Source organism: Lepus europaeus, chromosome 14 (genome assembly GCF_033115175.1).
Source record: "Lepus europaeus isolate LE1 chromosome 14, mLepTim1.pri, whole genome shotgun sequence".
Classification (NCBI taxonomy): Eukaryota; Metazoa; Chordata; class Mammalia; order Lagomorpha; family Leporidae; genus Lepus; species Lepus europaeus.
In genome coordinates, this window is record NC_084840.1 from 17,781,478 (window position 1) to 17,802,008 (window position 20,531).

The 20,531-nt window shown below is 61.0% G+C and overlaps 1 protein-coding gene across 1 annotated transcript in view; it reads left to right on the plus strand.

Moving 5' to 3' along the window:
- The first annotated feature begins 2,184 nt into the window (after positions 1 to 2,184).
- LGR6 (leucine rich repeat containing G protein-coupled receptor 6) overlaps positions 2,185 to 20,531 on the plus strand; it is a 118,632-nt gene continuing 100,285 nt past the window's right edge. Inside the window, exon 1 of the mRNA XM_062210745.1 lies at positions 2,185 to 2,369. Coding sequence (XP_062066729.1) covers positions 2,185 to 2,369 — 185 coding nt within the window. The remainder of the gene's footprint in view (positions 2,370 to 20,531) is intronic.

Below are 20,531 nucleotides of genomic sequence, written 5' to 3' on the forward strand. Positions count from 1 at the left end.
GCTGGGGCGGAGGGGAGGGCGGGAGCAGGAGGCACCCCTCTGGCTGGAGCTGCTGTTTCCCGCTCCTGTGCTCTCCTGTGCCTCCTCTTCATCATGCAAGAGGGAGGTGGGTGAGAAAGCAGAGAGGGGATACAGAGAAGGGAGGAGGCAGAAGAAGAGCCCCGAAAAGAGGGTGGACCTGGGCTGCACATCGTGGGACCAGGAGCCTTCGGGGCTGGCGCTGTGGTGTAGCAGGTAAAGCTGCCACCTGCAGTGCCGGCATCCCATATGGGCGCCGGTTCGAGTCCTGGCTGCTCCACTTCTGATCCAGCTCTCTGCTATGGCCTGAGAAAGCAGTAGACGATGGCCCAAGTCCTGCACCCATGTGGGAGACCTGGAAGAAGCTCCTGGCTCCTGGCTTCGGATTGGCTTGGCCCAGCTCTGGCTGTTGTGGCCATTTGGGGAGTGAACCAGCAGATGGAAGGCCTCTCTCTCTCTGCCTCTGCCTCTCTGTAACTCTGCCTTTCAAATAAATAAATAAATCTTCTAAAAAATCAGGGCCTTCCCAGGGTGGGGTGGGGCTCTGGGGCTGATCCCAGGAAGGCTGAGCGTGTGTGGCCCCTTCACACCCCGTGTTTGTAGTGAGTTCAGGGGCTTGGCCCCGTAATCACCTCACGTGGGCAGGGCTGGAGGCGCAGCTCTGAGCCACCCAGGTTGGCCTCAGCTGGCTGCTGCTGAGGCTGCCACAGGCTCCGTGGTGTTTTTCCCAGCCTGCACATCATACCTGGAGCACCAGGAGCCACAGATGTGCAGGCCGGTACTGCCGATCAGTGAGGCCGTCAGGCTGACCAGGGCAGAGGGGCTCCCGCCCTGGCCTTTCTGCCAGGCTCATCGCCCACGTTCAGGGCTGTGGCAGGGTGTGCTGGCTCCTCTGTCCAGCTGTGCAGGCTGGGAAGTTAGTGGAGGAGTGGAGAGGGGCCGATGAGGGGCCCCAGGGCACGGAGTAGAGGGTGGGAGGAATCTGGGCTGCCTCTGAGGCCCCTGGTTTCTGGTGTACACTGTGGGTGACTGACTCATGGGGAAGGCAGGGGGAGAGGCACCCCAATCTGCTCCAGCTCTATGCTGGGGCTGGGCTCAGCGTGGGAGAGACCACAAGAAGCAACAGGTGCATGACAGAAGCACTGCCAATCCAGTAAGGTCTAAGGAGAGAACGGGGCTGGACCCCAGTATATGCACCATGCCCCCTAGTCCCCAGGGTTATGGGGCCGCAGGGACAGACCTGGGCTCCCGGCCTCAGGGTGGCTGGGCTGCAGCTGCAGAGCAGGGCCTCCAGGTGGCGCCAGCTTGCTGACCTCCGGGCTGGCTGTGACAGCTAGCTTGGGTAGACGGAGTGTAGTCTCTGAGCCTCACTGGGTGCTGAGCCCGGATCAAGGTGATTCCCAGGACTTAAGCCTGCACGAGGCTGCATGAGCGTATGCAGGAGTGCACAGACGGTGGGAACCCTCGTCTGTTAAACCAGGTCGGGGCATGGCCCTCGGTGGGGTGGCTGTTCCTCCTAGCCCTGCCCCAGCCCCGCATTGCACTGGATCCCCCAAGCCTGACCCCTTGTGGGCCAACCCTTCCTGTCCCTCTGTCCTGTGCAGAAAGACAGGGTGAGGGGGCTGCCCCCAGAGCCTTGGGATCTTGAACCTTCTCCCCTTGGTCTGCCTGCTCCCGGGTGAAGCGTGGAGGGGACTTGGGGACCTTGGGGACTCTGGGGTCTCTTCTGGGGGCCCCTTGTGGGTCCCACATGGCCCCGTGGCTGTCCCCGAAGGCAGGGGTCCTGACCGCCGGCGGCCCGCCCTGGGGCACGCTTTCCCAACAAGGGCAGGTCCCCAAGCAGCTTCTGGCTGCGGGGGCTTTGGGTTTCTTCACTCTCTTCCTTTTTTTCCCTTTCCTGGATGAAATTCCTGCCAGCTCGGAAGGAAGGAGGGAAGGGGAGCGAGCCGCGGCGCAGAAACTTTCCTTGGCTCCTCCTCCGCCTGTCTCCCTCCCTTGCCAAGCCCAGCCTGTGAAACTGAATAACGAAGATCGCTCAACAATGCCTGCCCCTCGTTGACTGCGTCGTCCTCGCGCTGCCGCCCAGGCTGAGCAGAGCCCGCGGGGCCGTCCCCTCCGACGGCGCAGCCCGCCCGCCCGCCAGGTGCCCACAGCCCGGCCGCCGACATGCCCAGCCCGGCCGGGCTCCGCGCGCTGTGGCTGTGCGCCGCGCTGTGCGTCTCGCCCGGTGCCGCCGCCGCCTGCCCGGCCCCCTGCCACTGCCAGGAAGACGGTATCATGCTGACCGCCGACTGCTCGGAGCTCGGGCTGTGCGCCGTGCCCGGGGACCTGGACCCCTTGACGGCGTACCTGTGAGTACCCGCGTCTGCCGGCCGCAGGCTAGCGCACCTGCCCGGGTGCGCCCCGGGGCGTGGGCATCCTGGAAAGCGCTCTCCCCTGTCCAAGCCGACTGACCAGCCGCGGGGGACTGGGGAGAGTCCTGCGCTGGGTCTCCCAGGCGACCCTGGGCTTGTGGGGGTGGGGGATGCTCCCCTGGGAGCCGGCGCAGGTTGGGCAAGGTGGGCTCTGGACCACGAGCAGGAGGGACTCGGCTGGCTGCCTCTATCGCTGCGATCTTGTCCAGGGAGCAGTGCCCAGGACAGGCTGAGAGCAAGGCTGAGCGCCCTGGTGGTGGAGGACCCTGAGCTGGGGGTGCGGGGAGATGACGGCTGCTCTCCTGTCTTCTGGGAGGGGTCCCAGAGACCGTCCCCTGGAAAGGGGCTCTATCAGCACCAGTTCCCTTCACAGAGGCCTCCCGGATCCCCAGGGGCCTCCCTGAAGTCCTGTCCCAGGAGGCTGTGTTGGAGACGCTAATTTGTGGGCAGGAGCCGAGGCTGAAAACCAAAGAACATTTTTAGAGTCTGAGTTGGGGTGAGATGGTGCGTGAAGGGGTCCCTGGTGGGGCAGCTGCCGCGCTCCGAGGAGCTTCTCCCTGCGGGCCGGCAAGGGGGTGGGGGGGGCTCCTGCTGCTCCACACCTGGGCAGGGGGAGGAGGTGAGAGCACATTCCAGACCACCTACTCCCCCTCGCCCCCCCCCCCCCCGCTCTGGGGGAAGGGAACCCGCCCCAGCCTTGCCCTGCCCAGGGGGGCAAAGCAGGTGGGCAAGGCTGGGGACAGCTGCCCAGGGGAAGGGTCCCAGAGCCCCTCCCGGCTTGGGGGAGACCCCGTCCTGGCTTCAGAGCTCTGAGGAAACAGGAGCTACACTGCTCAGGGCCAGGCAGGGCGCTCCGGGTTGGCAGTGCCCTGGTGGGCGTGGAGGCCCGCATGGCAACAATGCTCCCAGTTGGTTTGTCCTCTTCTAGTCCAAAGGCACAGGCTGAGGGCCAGGGGAAGGAGCGAGAGGGAGAGAATGATGTTTGTGTTCCCGAAGGGCAGAGCGAGTCCTTCACAGCCCAGGGGCTGATGGCAGAGGCAGACTGGAACGCCAGCCGGTGTGGGAGCGGAGCCGGCACCCCGACTCCCCGGGCAGTCCCACTTTGCAGTTTCAGACCCTGGAGGTGGGAGACTTTGTTGCACTTGGAGACAGGGTTGTGTGGCTCCAAACAGCTGCAGGCTACTCTGCTGAGCTTTTCCTTAGGGAGCAGAAGAAGGGTCCCTGGCCTGGGATAAAGGGGCAGAGGCTGCAGGGCTGTCCACACGGGCTCAGTTCGAGTGGAAGAATTGGGGCGGGAGGCACGGTGCCACTTTTGGGGTCCAGGCGCCCCGCTGACCTTCCCACCACCTTGTTCTGGCTCCCCTGGAGCTCTGAGGTCTCCCTGCGCCTGGGGAATGTGGGGTCTTCCGAGGGCATCCTTGGGTGCTGCGTGGGGGTCTTTGGAGGAGCAGCCTCTTTCTTGTGGTCTCAAGAGGCCGCCTGGGGCCTCTGAAGGTGGCGTGGGTGAGTGTGTTCATGGAGAGGAGCCCAGGCAGGGAGGTCTTGGGACTCCCCTCCTTCGCTGGCAGCACTGGCAGCAGCTGGCTCTTGCATCCGGTGACACAGCCAGCCATAGTTCTCTGATGGGCCCACTGCACCTTGGTCCCTTCCTAGCTCTGCCGCTCCCTGTGTCACTGCCACCCCAGCCTCAGGTTCTGCCAGTGTCCACAAGAAGAAAGGAGGATGCCGGGAAATCAAAGCCCCCAGCACGGAGCCCGACACCCCCAGGGGTGACGGGTAGGTGGTGGCCATCAGGACCCTGCCTCCTGTTGGGTCTCCGCAGAGCTGCAGGGAAGCCAGCAGGCCTGGCACACTGGAGGGAACCAGCCCAGTGCGTGAGCGCAGGCCTCAGGGAATGCTTTGTGGTGGGAGACAGAGGGGTGTGTGCTGGGGAGGGCGTGGGTGGCCAACTGCCCTTCCCGATGCTTGGACGGTTCTGGGGGCCTGGGGTCCAACCTGTGGGGGTGAACACTGGGGACTGGAGGAGGAAGGGGTACAGGGTCAGGAAGGAAAGAACAAGATTAACATGCTTCCATGTACAGGAAGCAGCGGGTCAGAGAGTTCTGGAACATCCCTGGACAGAGCCATGGAGGGAACCACAGGAGACACCCATGGGTGCCTTACACACTCCCTGCCCCCACCCCAGTGAAAGTCACTTCACACACGCGCCCCCACCCCAGCCTGTCCCTCCCTGATGCAGCCGCCGGCACCGCCTGGGTTCTGCGGAGGACGAGGACAGAGTCTTCCTATCCAGCTGCGGTACGGGGCTTTGACACTCAGAAGCCACGGCTGCCTCGGGGCCCGGGCTCGGAGGTGCTGGGGGAAGGCTGGCAGACAGACTTCAATTACTCGCAGTCCCCTGAGGGTGTCTCTCTTTTCCAAAGTCTCCCCCAACCTGTTGCCTTCATGAGGCTCCTGGAGACCCACTGGGGCCGGCTCCAGGGTGAGCCTGGGTGGAGATGGAGGCCCCAGCTCTGGGACGATGTGTTGGGAACAGGGAGGCTGATGCCTCTCGCTCTGTCTGGCCACATCTGCACACGGTGAGGGGACAGGAATGGACACACGGCCCAAGGTCGCCGGGTAGTCGGGGCTGGGTTGCTTCTGAGCAGGTGAGTCTGGGCAGCTACTGCGAGTCCCTCCTTTTGTCCAGCGTCGGGGAACAGGTGGCGAGAGGAGAGCAGCCTGGGCAGCTCTTTGTCGCCGGCCTGAGGCTCACACCCTCGTGGGCATCCTCCAGCCCCGACCCTGCCACCCACTGCTGCCAGGGCTAAGGAGGGGCCTCGCCTCCATGCAGCCCCTACCCCAGGCTGCTCGCCACTTCCCTGGGACCTGAAATGACATTGAGCTTGCTGGAAAGGTCGGATGGTGTGTGCGTGTGTATGCATGTGTGTGTGCACGCGCTTGGGGAGGATGTGTCGGGGAAGGTGTGTGTGTGTGTGTTTGGGGTGTGTGTGTGTGTGCGCTTGGGGCAGGTTGTGTGCTTAGGAGGGTGTGTGTGTAGAAGGGGTGTGTGTGTAGAAGCATGTGTTTGAGGAGGGTGTGTCTGTGTTTGGGGCAGATTGTGTGTGTGGGGGGAGTGTGTGGGGAGGGTGTGTGTATGTTTGGGGAGGGTGTGTGTGTGTGTGTGTGCCTTTGGGGCAGATTGTGTGTGTGTGCTCGGGGAGGGTGTGTGTGTGGAAGCAGTGTATGTGTATACACATGTGTTTGAGGAGGGTATGTATGTGTGTGGGGGGAGGGTGTGTGTGTGTTTGGGGGAGGGTGTGTGTGTGGAAGCAGTGCGTGTGTCTAAGCTTGTATTTGAGGAGGGTGTGTGTGTGTGTGTGTGTGTGTGTTGCATGCTAGGTCCCGTTTCTCACCTCCAAGGCTGCCCTGTCGGCTGTAGTCTTGTAGATTCTAAGCGCCTGTGCCCTGCTGCTGGACGCCTGGGTGCAGGGAGTCCTGACCCTCAGTCCTGGGTGCTGGGAGCCGCTGTGCAAATCCTACAGCTCTGGGCCTCAACCTCCCCACCTGGCGGCTGCCAGTCCGAACAGTGGGAGAGGCAGGACAGAGCCCAGGGAGAGCCGCCGTCAGGGGCATGCGAGAAAGCAGCACCCAGACCAGGCCAGGGACAAGGGCGAAGCAGGGTGGAGGGATTCCAGGAAACGAGGTTCTCTGGGCCCTCCCGTACCAGCCTCGCTCCAAAGTGCAGCCTGGGGGCCAGGCAGGCCCATCCCCCAGCAGACTGGGGGGCCGCCAGGGGAGGGTGAGTGTGTGTGGGAACCAGCACCCCAGTTCAAAGGCAAGGCAGGAAACAGCCCCAGGCAAAAGAAAAAGGAAACCTCTGGGCTCTGGCAGCAGCGGGTAGGGGCGCGGCGGGGTGGGGCAGCAGAGAGAAGAAAGCCTGGCTCGGGGCAGAGCTGGCCCCCTGCCCGCCCCACCCAGCCGCTGACGGCCCCACTCAGGAGAGGGGTGCCAGGGCCCAGGAGAGGGCATCCAAGTGGGGAGCCCCTGCCCGGGTAAGGGCCTTGGGTGCGGGAGCCTGGGCGTGGGCACCGATGCTGGGCTTGGCTCTACCCCCATCACGCAGAGTGTCTTTGCTCCCATCTCTGTCCTTTGCCAAAGTGCCGTGATCTTCCCGTGGAAACACCAACAGTGTCTGCCTGCAAGGCTCACCGGGGCCACCCAGGAGCTGCACAGCAGGGCAGCGACTCAGGACCCTGGCCTCATCTTCTGGAGCCCAAAGGGCTGCCTCCTCCCCTTGACCTTCAGGGCAGCCACTCTGGGGGCCAGTGCCGCTCTCGCTCTCGGACTGGGCTGGGGGAGGAAGTGGCCCTCCCCACAGGGGTACCTGCAGGAGCCCTAGGGGTGTGGCGCTCTGCAGAGAAGCGGGGGTCTGGGCTTCCAGGTCAGTGCTGTTTGCGGGGCAGGCTTCTCCTGGGAAAGGCAGGGTGGACAGGTGGCTTCTGCCAGGGTGAGTCGGGGGGTGTTGTCCCCAGTGGACCGTGCTACTCACTCCAGGGGCCAATGGAGGCCAAGGGCTTCTGCTGGGCTGCGGACCCCTGGGGAAGGTGCGAGAGGGGATGGAGAGAGGTTTCGGGTGCTCCCCCACCCCTGCTGGAAGTGACTGGGCTCGCTGGGGCTGAGGAGGCCTCGCTTTCCACCCCCGTGGTTCAGGTCTCTCCTCCCACCCCTCAGACGTGGGAGAACAGGTCCCAGGAGGAGAAAAACAGCCCAGAGACCAAACTTGGGCAGTGAGCAGAGAGTTATTTTGGAAGCAGCAAAAGGACATGGCGGGCAGCTCAGGGGCTGGCACCACGCCCCCCCGGCACCTTGCCAGGGCTGGCGGCCGGCAGGTGGGGGCTGGGCCTGGCTGTTCCGCGACAGGGCACCTCCGGGCTGAGGTTTCCATGCCTCTCTCTTCCCTTTCCACAGAACTCCCGGGAGGCCCATGCCCTGGAGCTGGAACTCTCCCCAGCCCTGGAAGTCCCCTCTGATCCATGGTGAGATGTGAGCCCGAGGCCGGGGCCAGGGAGGCCTGGGTGCCTGGGTCTCTGCCGCGCCCGTCTGCTCCAGCCAGCAGTAGGGATGCTCTCCTGGTTGACGTCTGCGTTCCCTGGCCACCTCCTTCCAGAAAGACACTAGCTCACAAGGCGGGTCCCCAGGGCTCCTGATGGGCCTAGAAATACCTACCGAGAAACCTGCCCTCGCCCTGGTGTCCCGGCCTTAGCCGGTACCAGTCCCAGCCAGCGTTTGTTGAGTGACCGTGTAGCAAGACTCATACTCAGGGACTTTCCCTCCCTCGTCCCCTGGAAATCTGTGAGGGCGGTGCCAGTGTGATCCCATCTCACAGATGAGGAAACTGAGACCTTGATGTTAAGCAGATTGCCTAAAACTGCCAGATAGTACTTGCTGCTGCTGGGATTTCAGCCCAGCTGGTGTCTTCTGGTTCCCAGAAGGTCAGGGCTCTGAGGGGAAGGAAGCAGCTTTGGGCACCCAAAACTCCCATCAGGTCAGCCCCTCGAAGCCCAGCTCCGGTTTCCTGTCTTTCTAGGGAGTAAACAGTGATTTGCCCCTTCCCCTCCTGTCCATCAGCAGTGGTCCCAGGGAGTCTAACTGTGGGGCTGGCTGGAGGCAGGTGTTGGGGCCTGTGGCCGGGGCCGGTGGGACAGGCCCCCGTGTGTGCAGATTATCATCACTTACTGAGGACTACGAAGGGTCAGGTCTTCTGTGAGGCAGCCAGGGTCCTATGGTGATGACTTGGCAGGGACACTGGACACGGGAGCCCCCTGCATCAGACCATCCGGGGGGCGTCCATTGAGGACCAGCGGTCAGGGCGGCAAGCATGGGGTGACCAGGGAAGGCCTGGGGGAAGGAGAAGCACTTGTGTAGGGTCCTGAGGAACAGGAGGATTTGGGGCGGAGAGGCATGGCCAGGGGAGGCCCTCCAGGAGTAGGGGAAGCCATGCACCCAGGAGGGTGTGGGGACCCACACTGGGCCACTTCTGTCCCCCCACCTGGGCAGGAGGTCCAGGGCAGAGCTTCCTGCCTCCCTCTCACTGGCACATCCAGACGCACTGCCGTAGAGGACAGAGAGCATTGCCTCCAGGAAGGCCCAGGTTCGAGTCTCGCTGCAGCCCTAACCCGTGTGCTTCTTCAGTACTTGGCCTCGGTTTCCTTAGCTTCACACTGGGTAATGGCTCCAAGCTCTCAGAAAGCCATCTGTGATTCAACACAGGACCTGGAACACATCGATACATGGGAGCCACTCTTATTACCCATTCTGCTCTCTGCTAGGGAAAGGCACCTGGAAGGGGAAACTGAGGCAGGCACAAGGTGGCCCTCAGTCTGTCCCACACAACTCTGCCTGCTTAGGGCTTTGCTGAGTGAGACCCAGGGGGCTAATTCTAGAACACAGTCCCCACCTCTTCCCCGTCGCCCTAGGAGGTGCTGGGAGCGTCCCCGAGAGTGGCCAGATGGTGGCAGATGGCAGGAAGGTGTCCAGAGCCTCCCACTGCTCCAGCGCCAGGGATTGGGATGTGGTCCCCAGGCCCAAAGCCAAGGCTGATGGACTGATGGAGGGGTGGGGAGAGGGACAGTGGCACAGAAGGGTCACCATAACCACCCAGTGCTCCTCCCACTACGTCTCTAGGGTCACCGCGGGCTGAGGTAAGTGCTTCCTTATTTGGGGGAGCCAGGGGAGTAGGGACCAAGTACAGCCAAGGTCTGTGCCAACTCCTGGTGTGAGCTGCCAGCCTGAATTATCCCCGGGGAAGAGGGCCCAAGGGAGCTGCCATCAAGGCTTTTTATCCCCTCCTCCAGGACCTGAGGGCTCCTTGCCCGGGGTCTTTGGACCTCTCCCCGCCGCTCCACAGTCCACTGTATACAGTGCCGCTCAGCAGCCTCCCCCAGAGTACCCTGCCCGTGCCGCAGTGCCTCCGTCCCTTGTCACGATCAGTGATGACATCATTTGAACTCCCGGGCTGGGCTGGGTGCAAACGTTCATTCATGCTAGCCCTCGTCCATCCACTGGATAAGCATGGGCGGAGTGGATGCCGGCTGTCTGCACGGCACTGTGCCCAGTGCTTTCTCCTGAGCCCACCCCTGTGACGCCAGCGCACTGCTGTGCCCTCTTCTAGATGAGAGGAGACACAGGGCCGAGGGGCAGGCCCCAGGCTGGAGCAGCTGGGACACCCCGAAGCCCTTGCTCTCTCCTCTGTGCTGGGCACTCCAAGGGCAGACAAGGCATGCAAGAAACTGGGCCACGGTTGGAGAGCGAGATGTGCATGGGGCTGGATGGGCGGCACGCAGCAGGCAGGGGCCTCCTTGCCCCTGAATGCCATGGACGTGGGGGTCCCTGGGGGGTGCTGTGCTGACCTGAGAGCTGGGGTTAAGGGCTGATGCTCATTTACAAGGTGGGGGGAGCAGACCTACCCCGATGACTTGGTGGATGCATAAGGTCCTATGGGGGGGGGTTGTGGAAGCGGTACTTAGCACTTGGAGATGTGAAATATTTCCTGTGAAAATGTCAGGTAACCTGGTACGGACTGTGCGTGTCCACGTCTCTGTCTCTCTGGCAGGGGCTCTCGGCTTTATCACATTCTGGTCTCCTTGAGGACAAGAGTCGAGTGTTGCATCAGAAAGCGGGGAGGGCTCTCTTAGAGCAGGGGCTGTGCCTCCTCCTGCAGGCTGGGAGCTTCCTGAGGGCAGGGTCTCTGCCTAGGGTCCCTTTTTCTCAGGATCACCCTCCCCCAAAACACTGATACAGCCAGTTCAGGTCTCTGCCTGCAGGGGGCGCTCTGGACAGGGCCATCCACCAGACTGGCGTCTGTTTTCAGTCTTTTCTCCCTCCCCCTGGGCTCCAGATCTGGGGCAGCCCAGGGGTGGGTGTTTGAGGATGGGGAAGCTGGATCAAGTGTCCAGGGATTGTGAGAGCAGAGGCAGGAAGGGACCGTAAACGAATCCCCTGCCTTTGTGGTGGACAGAGCAGATTAGGAGGCTGGGAGGGGGCCAGAGTGGAAGGGGACCATTGTCCGGGACAAAAGCTGGGGTGAATGAGAATTGGGACAGGACTTGGGCTCCCCACTCCCTTCCCTGGGGACAGGCGGGAGCTCAGGACCCAGCAGAGTCAGAGCCTGGAGCCAGCTCACTGCTCAGACCACCATGGACCCCAGCCCCCAACACAGTTACCCGACTACAGCATCTGGTGGGCTGAGTGACTTGGGCCAAGCCCCTTACCCAGGGTTCCCTTCACAGCCACGCCCCTCACGTGGCCACATATGGCCCCATGCATAGAAAGGGTGAGCCCCTGCCAGACAGAAACATGGACACGCACAGTCCCTAGCAGGTTACATGCTGCAGGCATGTTAAACTTATGAACGGTTTTGTGGCACGGGGCTTCACACTGTTGCTTTGCTGGACATGTTTTGTAGCCTGTGCCGCCTACACCCACTCTCAGCGTCCTCCTGCAGTTTGAAGGAGGACCGCTGAGATCTCGCCACCTGCTTTCATCCCAGGTGGTCATAAATCTGTCTCAGAACACTTTTGTGGAGGGGGGAGGGGACTGCTGATTGACAAGGTGCCACACACGTCTCTTCTGTTCTCACAGTCCTGACGGGGACAACTTTCAGGCTGGTGGACTTGGGGCCCCAGGGCAGGAAGGGAGGAAAGGAGGGGCTAGAGAGGCAGCCTCTGACAGATGCAGCAGGTGGCCCCAGGGCCAGAGGGAGCCCAGGCATCCTGGGGCTTGGATGTGCACCGTGGCCTTGGGTGGCACCTGCAGGGGATGAGGAGCCAAGGTGGGCACAGGTGGCACACCTGAGACTTGCTGCTCCCATGACCAAGATGTCCTCAGGGCCTTTACATCACCCGGAGGGCTGGGGGTGCTTTTTTCACAGAACAGTGGAGTGGCTAAGGGCACAAACTCTGGAGCCGCCCCGCCTGGCTGGGGGTTCAGATCCTGGTTCTGCCTTCTCCCCGTCTTTGGGGAAAGGCTTACCTTCTGTGGGCTGTAGTTTCTTCACCTGTAAAATGAGGGTGGTACGGTACCTGCCTGGTGGCGGGCGTAGTGCAGGTTAAATGATTAGTGTACAGGAGCCTGGGACGCAGCCACCACTCACGGATGTTAGCCGGGATCATGCATATCACGTGTATGCATGGTAGGCACAGCCGCCTGGGTGCTGGCATTGACTCTCAACACAGGACTATCCCCAGCCATCATTTCTCTTTCCAGGGGTCAGCTGCAGTCCACAATTATTATCTGGAAAATTCCAGAAAGAAGCAATTCCTAAGTTTTAAATTGCGTGCCACTCGGAGTAGCGTTGCAGAATCTCACCCTGCCTGGGGTGGGAGTCGTCCGTCACCCAGCAGACCTGTGCCGGGTGTGCTACCTGCCCGAGAGTCACTCGGGAGTCACCTGGGCTGTCGGGGGGTGTCGCCGGGTCACAGAGTTATCCTGATCACGCTTCACAGCGCAAGAGTAGTGGTGCTGGCAGCTGAGATCCACCCAAGATGCAAGGTGCTTCCTTTAAGCAAGAGATGTTGACAGAGAGAGAGAGAGAGAGGCACTCCGTTCACATAGCTTTTATTATGAGATATTGTTAGCACTATTCCATTTCTTTTTTTTCCCAAAGAAAACCTTTTACTAAATGAGTACAGATTTATTACATACAACTTCAGGAATATAGTGATTCTCATTCTTGGTCAGTATTCATCTCTTGCGAGGCCTAATTTATAAATTAAACTTCACCATCGGTCTGTATGTGTGGGAAAGAACATAGCTTATATAGGGTTTGATACTAAGAGGTCTCAGGCATCTACTGGGGGTTTGGGATAGTATCCCCAGCAGATAAGGATGGGGTGACTGTGCAACAGACGGTCCCTGGACTCAGAATATCCACCCTGCTCAGCCCTTCTCCCAGCTCTGCTGCCCCATGGCTGCAGTGGGCAGGGAGGGCTGGAAGAGTGGGGGTTCAATAGCCCTCCTCCTCCTGCTGTGTCTGCAGCGTCCCCAAGTCCACCGTCCATCGCCGTCAGCTTGCTCTGTGATCAGTGGACGTGGGATCAGGTGCACCCAGGCTGGACTTTTGTGTTTGCCACCAACTTGCTTGGTACCTTTGGACAACTCCTCTGATCATGTGATGCCTGCTTCTTGTAAGGTGATAGCTCCTGACCCCAGGATATTAGAGACAAATGATGGTGAGAGAGAGAGAGAGAGAGAGAGAGAGAGAGGGAGGGAGAGGGGAATGAGTGACAACAGATAGGAGGCTCTGGTGCACGGGAGGTGCCAGGATCCCGGGGGACTTACAGTGTTAGCTCATGAGACTTGAGATCCCAGGGGCTGGGACAGGGCACGGCCATCACCAGCACCTCCAGGGCCATGTGCCCAGCCAGAACAAGGCTCCCCATTAACTATGTGCAGCCAGCGGAAAGAGGAATGCCCGTCCCCCCGCCAGCCGACGCCACGCCAGCCCTCGCCTTGCTGCCCACTCCCCTGCTCTGAATGCAGAAGCCCAGGGTGCCGCCTCCCCCTCTGCCTGCCCTGCCTCCACCTGCCAGAAAGTATTAGCCTCACCCATCAGATTGGCATGGGGGCACAGAGGCACCATGCCGTGTGGCCCTGAGGGACCTGCTGGTGGTGGGGCTTGAGGTCAGGAAATACCTGGCTAACCCCTGGAACCGGGGACAGGCCCAGTGCTGATGGACAGGGAGCAGAGTGGGTAGCGAGAGGGTACTATGTGCAGGCTCAGAAGCATGGCCATCCTGATGTCTTGCTGCGCCCCCGACCCCTGCCCTGGGCTGGAGGCCCTGATGGACACACCACCTCATTCAACACCTTGCCACTTGCTTTAAAGGGACCACTGGGGCGTTCTTGCTAGTGTCTCTCCTCCTTCCCGCTGTGATGCACCCAGGCCCCTTCCTGTCCTGGCCAGATGCAGGGGCCAGCAGTGAACCCCTGCTCCCCAGCCCCGCAGGCACTGGGTGGGCAGGTGGCCTGGCTTTCCCTTCCTTTTCTCCAGGAGGAAGTGAGTGTGGCCTCCAGGACTGACCTTGGAGATGCCATGCACGGGCTAACCAGGCATTGCTGCTGACCCGGGGAGGCTTCTGCCTGCAAATGTGGGATCCACACATCCCTGCAGCCTCCCTGCCTCCCAGCGCGCTAGGTGCTGGACTGTGGCCCATCCCGGCCTCACCACCAGGGGAGAGGGCCCAGCTGGGGAGCGGAGCAGGGGCAGGATGTGAGCCTCTGCTCGGGCCCGTGGCCAGGCACCCTTGTCGGACACATCTGTGAGTTACTTAGCAAAGAAGTGACTGGAGCAACACATGGGCGAGGGCTGCTCCTGACGGACGCCGACTCCCTGCAATCGCTCAGCTCTTGAGGCCTGGCCCGTGGACCAGCTGGGGGCAGCCAGGCCTCCTGAGTCGGAGCCCCCATCTCAGAGCTTGTCCAGCACGGCCCTAAAGCGCATCCCTGGAATAAGTTAGGGCACCTGCTGAGCCTGTGGGCAACCACTCCCTGCCCTGCCTTCCATACTCTGTACTTGGATAAAGACCACTGGGGCCAGGAGAAAGAACCCACGGGCATTGCTGTTGGTGGACTGCAAGGATGTGGTTAAGAAATGCATTCCGACGAGAAGCCTGGAGGTCTTGTCTGGGAGCCTGCGGTGGAAGCCAGGAGGGCATAGCCTCATGTAGGGTAGAAGGGGCTGGCAGAGGTGGCTCTCCCTCCAGGACAGCTGCCCTAATAGCTCAACCCTGGGGGAGTGCTCCTCCCACCCCACCCCCGACCCTGGCTCATCCCTCTTGGGTTCTGACTCCTGTTTGCTGGTCTGTTTGTCAAACCAGGCTGGGAGTCCCAGGAAAGGAACCCCACACGCCCCTCACACACAGGCGCTCAAAACGTTGGTGGAATGAGCGATGAATGAATGAATGAATGAGTGCGTCAATCCACAAGTCAAAGGCCAGGGGTCAGAGGACACAGAGCAGAAACCAATGCGGGCTGCAGCAAATGGGCCTGTCTTGGCGAGAGGGCCTGCAGGCAGGGAGCCCTCTCCAGACCAGCTGGTGGCACTAATCTGGCTCTGCCACGGGCGGAGCCGGAGGTGTGGCATCCAACCCACAGTGTGGTGAGGACTGAGTCGTGCTAGGGCCTCTTGAGCTGCTCCTCGTGCCAGGCTTAGCTTTCTGTTCTGGAAACCCAGACACTCAGAAGCTTTTGCCTTTCCTACTCACTCTCTTTATTATTATTTTTAAGAAAACCTCTTTTTGAAAATATCCATCCAGTTCTTAAAAAGCAAAGGTGAGGTACGTGTGTGGCCCTTGGCTTGGATGGACAGAGAGCACCATGGACTCAAGGCTCAGGGTTCCGGAGCCTCCTCGGGCTGCCCGACCCTTGTTAGGCCCACGAGAGCCCCTGCGTTCAGAGACGGCCCAGGCTGGAGGGCCAGAAAGTCACCGTGCATTAAGCACAGGCAGGAGAGAGGCAAAGGCTGGTTTCGGGGGGCACTCAGGAAAGGGTGGGCCAGGGCACTGGGGGAAGACCCTGTGAAGACCCAGGGGCCCCAGGAGGACAGCCTGGGAATGTGAAAGGCCTTGGCGATACCGGCACTTGTGCAGAACACCGCGTGAGCAGTGCCCAGAGACACACAGCCGGCTTCAGCTGAACGAGGCAGAGTCCCAGGATGCCGTGGGGGTTGGGGAGCAGGTGCTTAGCCAGCCTGTGGTTCACGGCCGACTAGCTCTTAATTTAAAGGATGACAGACAAAATATAAAACACATAAGAGAATACATATCACGAGCTTGCTAACTTGTCACGAGCAATTACACTCGTACAACCAGCACCCAGGCCCAGAGACAGAAGGCGGCCACACGCGCCGGCAAGAACACACGTTTCCCCTCACAGTTCGGCGGGGCTTGGGAACCATGCAGACCATGTGCCTTCTAGCTCCCACAGTTCAGTTCCTCCGGCTCGTGGCTGCCTCACTCCGGGATCTGTCCCGTGTTCTCTGTGCGTGACCATTGTGTGTCCCACACCAAGGCCACTGCCTTCACATTAATCTTTCCTGGGCCCCCCACCGCCTTGGCCCACCAGCCCCCCAGTTACTGCCAGCCTGGGCACCCCCAGCTCATCTCTCCCCTTTGCAAGTCTCCCAGTCCAGCCACCATCTTGGTTTTTGCTTTTAAAGATTTATTTTGTTTATTGGAAAGGCAGAGCGATAGAGAGAGGAGGAGACAGAGGGAGAAAGTGACCTTCCATCTGCTGGTTCACTTCCCAAATGGTTGCAATGGCTGGGGCTGGCGCAGGCCAGAGCCAGGTGCCGGGAACTCCATCCAGGTTTCTCGCCTGAGTGCCAGGGGCCCAAGTACCAATGTGCTGCTTTCCTAGGTGCATTAACAAGGAGCTGGAGCTCAAACTGATGCTCAGAAATGAGGCGTAGCATCCCAGGCAGTGGCTTCACCTGCTGACCCCCGGCCACTTTCTCATGGCTAATCCTGCCCCTCTTGGCCACCTCAGGCCAGGCCTCCTCCAGGAAGCCCTCCCTGAGGGGCTGCTGGCCCTCAAGGACTTGCAATTTCCCCAGCGCTCGTGGTGGGGGCTCTGAACCTCCCCTCCATCTGAGCTTCTGAAGGGTAGGGAGCTTCCTCTTCCTCCTCTTTCATATACACAGGGCTGCTGGGGCCTCTCAGCCCAGGCTCCCCACCCAAGGGAGCTGAGGGCAAGGGACTTGGGCTGAAGGCACCCTCCTGGCAGGGTCTGACCAAGCCCAGGGTACTAAGCCCAGGGGGAGCCCCAGTGCCCAATCTCCCCCATGTCCCCCTCCCCTCCCAGCAACAGCCACTCCAGAGGGGCCTGTGTGGCAGACCCATCTCTACCCAGGGCATGAGAGAGGACGGAGGAGCCTGGGGCCAGGGGAGTGAGCCCAGCCCGTTGCCTTTCCTTGGAGGCTGGAGTCAGGAATGCCTTTGGCTGGGAGACCCTGGCCCGGGATCAGAAGATCAAAGGCAGAGAAGCTCGGGGTGCGGCAGGTGGCACTCACTCTGAGGCTTCAGAGAGGCAGCAGCTGGTGCCTCCCAAGGGCAGGGCTGACCCAGAACGCCCTCCACCCCCCCCCCATGGCTTCCCTGGCCTTGCAGCCAGCCTCCCCCCATGAGAAGGCTCAGGGCCCAGGGCTGGTGAGCAGCGGGATGCCCCCCGCAGGCCGAGCAAGACCCCTGTCTAGGCCTCACCATTCCCCTGGGAGGGATTAAGTAACCATTGTGGGATGCAGAAACTGAGGCACACAGAGGAAAAACAGCTTGCTCAAAGCAAACAACTCTGGGGCCAAGAACCATGACCCCATAAACGGGAGGCAGAGGACGCTGTCTGGTCCAAGGGCACCACGAGGGAGTGAGGCTAGGATCAGGAAGGACTTCCCGCTGGGGTCTGGTCTTCCTCCAAGTTTGACGAACTAAACAGCTGGGAAGTTGGGGAAAGGGTAGGCAGGTGGGAGCCAGCGAGACGGACCAGGAGGAGAGAGAGGAGAGGACCCCGCGCCGATGACACACACGGTCGAGGACCTCCTGGGGCAGGAGAGCAGGGCGTGGGGCACCCAGGTGGGCTAGTGGGAGGGGCGCCGACTCTGGAAAGTTCCACAGGCCCTCTGCAGCCTCTTGAAGTGAGATCCAGGACCAATGCTGGGTGGGGCCCTCGTGGGTGGCGCTAATCCTCCTGCATTGTTCTGGGCGCCTCCCCGCTTCCGGGCCCCTGCAATGCCAGGCGAACAGCAGGGGCAGGGGGCGGGCAGCGTGCGGGAGGGCGAGGCTGGTGGCAGGCAGGTGGCTCTCGCAGGACTGAGTGCCTGCACACTGCCGTGCCTGGCTCACCTCAGCTCTAACCGTGTGACTTAGAGGGCGGTCGCTATCCCGGCTTCTGCATGCAGCACGGGACTGGGCAATGCCTCCCTCCCGTCTGTTCAAAGGGCCGAATTAAATGAGACCAGGCTCTGTGAATTGCACAAGACATTCACGTGGTGGCAGGGAGAGGCAGAGGAGTGGGACTGGTTGACCATCCAGGATGTTGGCTCAGAGAGCCTCATTTGTAAAGTGGGCCGGTCAGGGATTCACCATGGGGTCTGGCGGAGCACAGGTGCCTCTTGTTATATGCGCTGACCCTCGCTAGATTCGAACAACCTGAGACCCTGCCCAATTTAGAAAACCCACCAGGCCAGGGGTTCTGGGTGGAGGCTGGCTGGGGGCTTTTCCACGTGGGGACGGTGGGCAGTGTTCTGATAAGAGGAAGGTTTGCCTTCTGGGCTGGCGCTGTGGACAGAGGCTCTGAATAGAGGGGCCTTGCTCCTAGTTGACCACCCCCAGACACGCCCTGCCTGTGGATCTGGCCAAAGAAGGCTGCCGAGCAGGTGCTGCCTGTAAACAAACAGGGCTCAGCATGGTGGTCTGGTCCCCTGTGCTTCCCACCGGCACACCCTGCCTTTCCCCGACTCCACCCAGCCCCTCTCTGGGGCCCTGGCTGGGAGCTGGTGGGTCTCCCGCACTATGGAGGGAAGCATAGCCTGCATACACCCTAAGGGCTGTGGTGGTCTCTGTGGCAGGGGTCCCACTGTGTTGGGGCAGACAGGACTCACCCCACACACACCTGCACATGCAGAAATGGTGCCCTTCTGGCCGGAGCTGGGGGTCACTGAGGGCTGGGAAAGACACGGGTGAGTCAGGGGAGCCCTGAGCCAGCAGGATTAAGCCTGCAGGTCCCAGGCTCGCTGGCAGGGTTTCTTCTGTCCCCTCCTGTAGCAGGTCTGTTCCACTCCCTCTCCAGTCCCTGCGAGGGAGGAGCCTACCCTTCTGATACTATATGGAAAATGTACCATATATATATACATATATATGTGTGTAATTTATTTGAAAGGCAGTTATGGGCAGGGGGAGAGGGAGATCTTCTATCTGCTGGTTCATTCTCCAAAGATCAGGGCTGGGCCAGGCTGAAGCCAGGAGCCTGGAACTCCATCTGGGTCTCCCACATGGGTGGCAGGGTTCCAAGCACCTGGGCCATCTTCTGCTGCTTTCCCAGGTGCATTAGCAGGGAGCTGGATCAGAAGCAGAGCAGGTGGGGATCAAACCAGCACTCATTGAGGATGCTGGTGTCACAGGTGGCAGCTTTACTGGCTGTACCACAATGCTGACCCTGGAAAATGGGCCCCGAAGCCAGTGTGTCTGTAGCGAGGTAACTGGGGGCGTGGGTGAGCAGTCTGAGGCCAGGAGATGGCAGCTTGTAATTGAGGATGGTATCGTGTGGCCCGACTTTGTGACTGGACCCTCAGAGGACAGAGCCAAGGGTCACAAGGATTTGTCTGAGGAAGGTCTCTGTCACTCAAGCCCCTGTCCTAGCACTCATCACTCAGGCTTGTGATTGCCCCCTCTGTTGTCATTGTCCCTACCTGGCCTGGCCCCTTGAAGATAGGGACTGTACCTGACTGCATGGTGTGGCTTCAGCTCTTGTACTGTGCCTGTTGCATAGCAGGTGCTTATTAAACGCTGGTTGAGTGGATGGCAGCTGGGCCATGACATGAACGGTTCAAGCATGGGGGCTTCCTGCAGGAGGAGGAGCCGGAAGTGGGCCTCGGTGAGTGGCAGTCGGGTGGTGAGCTCACAGCCAGCACTTGCTGGGGATTTACTGTGTGCTGGACAGTGCCTAAGCATTTTATCAATGACGAAACTGACGCAGAGAGAGGCAGAACAACCTGTAAGCTGTCCAAGGTCACACAGCTGGTAAACGGCAGAGCTGGGCCGCCCTTTGTCCTCAGCCTGCCCTAACTCAGGACTCGGGGTCCCTGCGGACCCCTCTGCATAACAGCTCTGCTTGCCAGAGCCAGGGACGTCCCCTCGGCCTGGGGTGGGCCTGGCTCTCCTGCCCCTGCAGCGCTGAGGGGCAGGACCAGCCCCAGAGCTCCGGGTCCCTCTCCCGCTGCACCCAGGCACCCACACCGGCCCCTGCTGTGGCCTGCGGATCGACCCTGTCCGGAAGAGGAGGCTGGAGCGGCAGAGCTGAGTCTGAGGTGGGCTCCCAGGGCGCCCACCCATCCCGTCCCACACCTGTGTATTTCAGCAGAGGACCCTCGCCTGGGTCCCTTTTCCTCGTGGCCTCCTTTCTCTGCCACTGGAGTTGGAGGAGACCCAGTCCCGTGGCCCTAAGTAACTCTAGGGGTGACAGTGAGAATTTAGGATCTATTTACTCAGAAGAAAGGTTGAGTGGCAGGGAGCTGAGCCTCCCATCCCCAGGCATACCGAGGGTCACCTCTTCTGTGAGGCCTTGCCCAGCCTCCCCAGGCAGCGCTGGGCTGGTGTCCCGGGTCCCTGTGGAAGTCTGCACACACCCACCAACAACGGTGCAGAGCACTCCCCACGGACCTCGCGCTACACCAGTCTCTTGTCCTCTGAACTCCGTGGTCTTTGAACTCTGGGCTTAAACAGTTTTAAGGACAAAGCCCACACCTCATTTCTGTCACCTGATGTTTAGTCTCCCTCCCTTGCCTTTACCAACTCCCCCTCACCCCCCACCCCCAGCATCCCCAGGCACCACTGGAGAGGCTCTGGGTTTCTGGTGTCTGGTGCACGTGCAGCATGGGGCCTTTGCAAACCACCCTCCTCCCCGCCAGCAGGCGCCAGCCCCCTGCCCACCACCTGCTTCTCTCTCACTGTCCCCTCCCTCCTGTCTCCTGCCTCTCCGGGGGGCCTGGGAGACACTCTTGTTACCAACCAGGGAGCCAGCCAAGAAAGCACTCAGTGCACAGCGGGAGAAGGCCCTGTGCTGCTCTCTGCCAGGGGGTGGTGGGGGTGCTTCCCCCCTCTCCACCCATGGCCACACACGCCCTTGTTTGGAAATTTATGAAAACTGCAGAATTCCGGGTGAACTTTGGGCCAACTCATGTGTTTGGACACTCAGAGAAAGTGGCTGGGATCCCTGTGGCCGCTGATAAGCAGGGGTCGTCTGGGGGTAAAGCGGACAGAGGGGGCTGCGTTAGAGACCCTGAGATAAACCTGGCATCCTCCCGGGGCACAGGAGACCTGGCTGTCGCCCCCTCTGCCGACTTGCTGT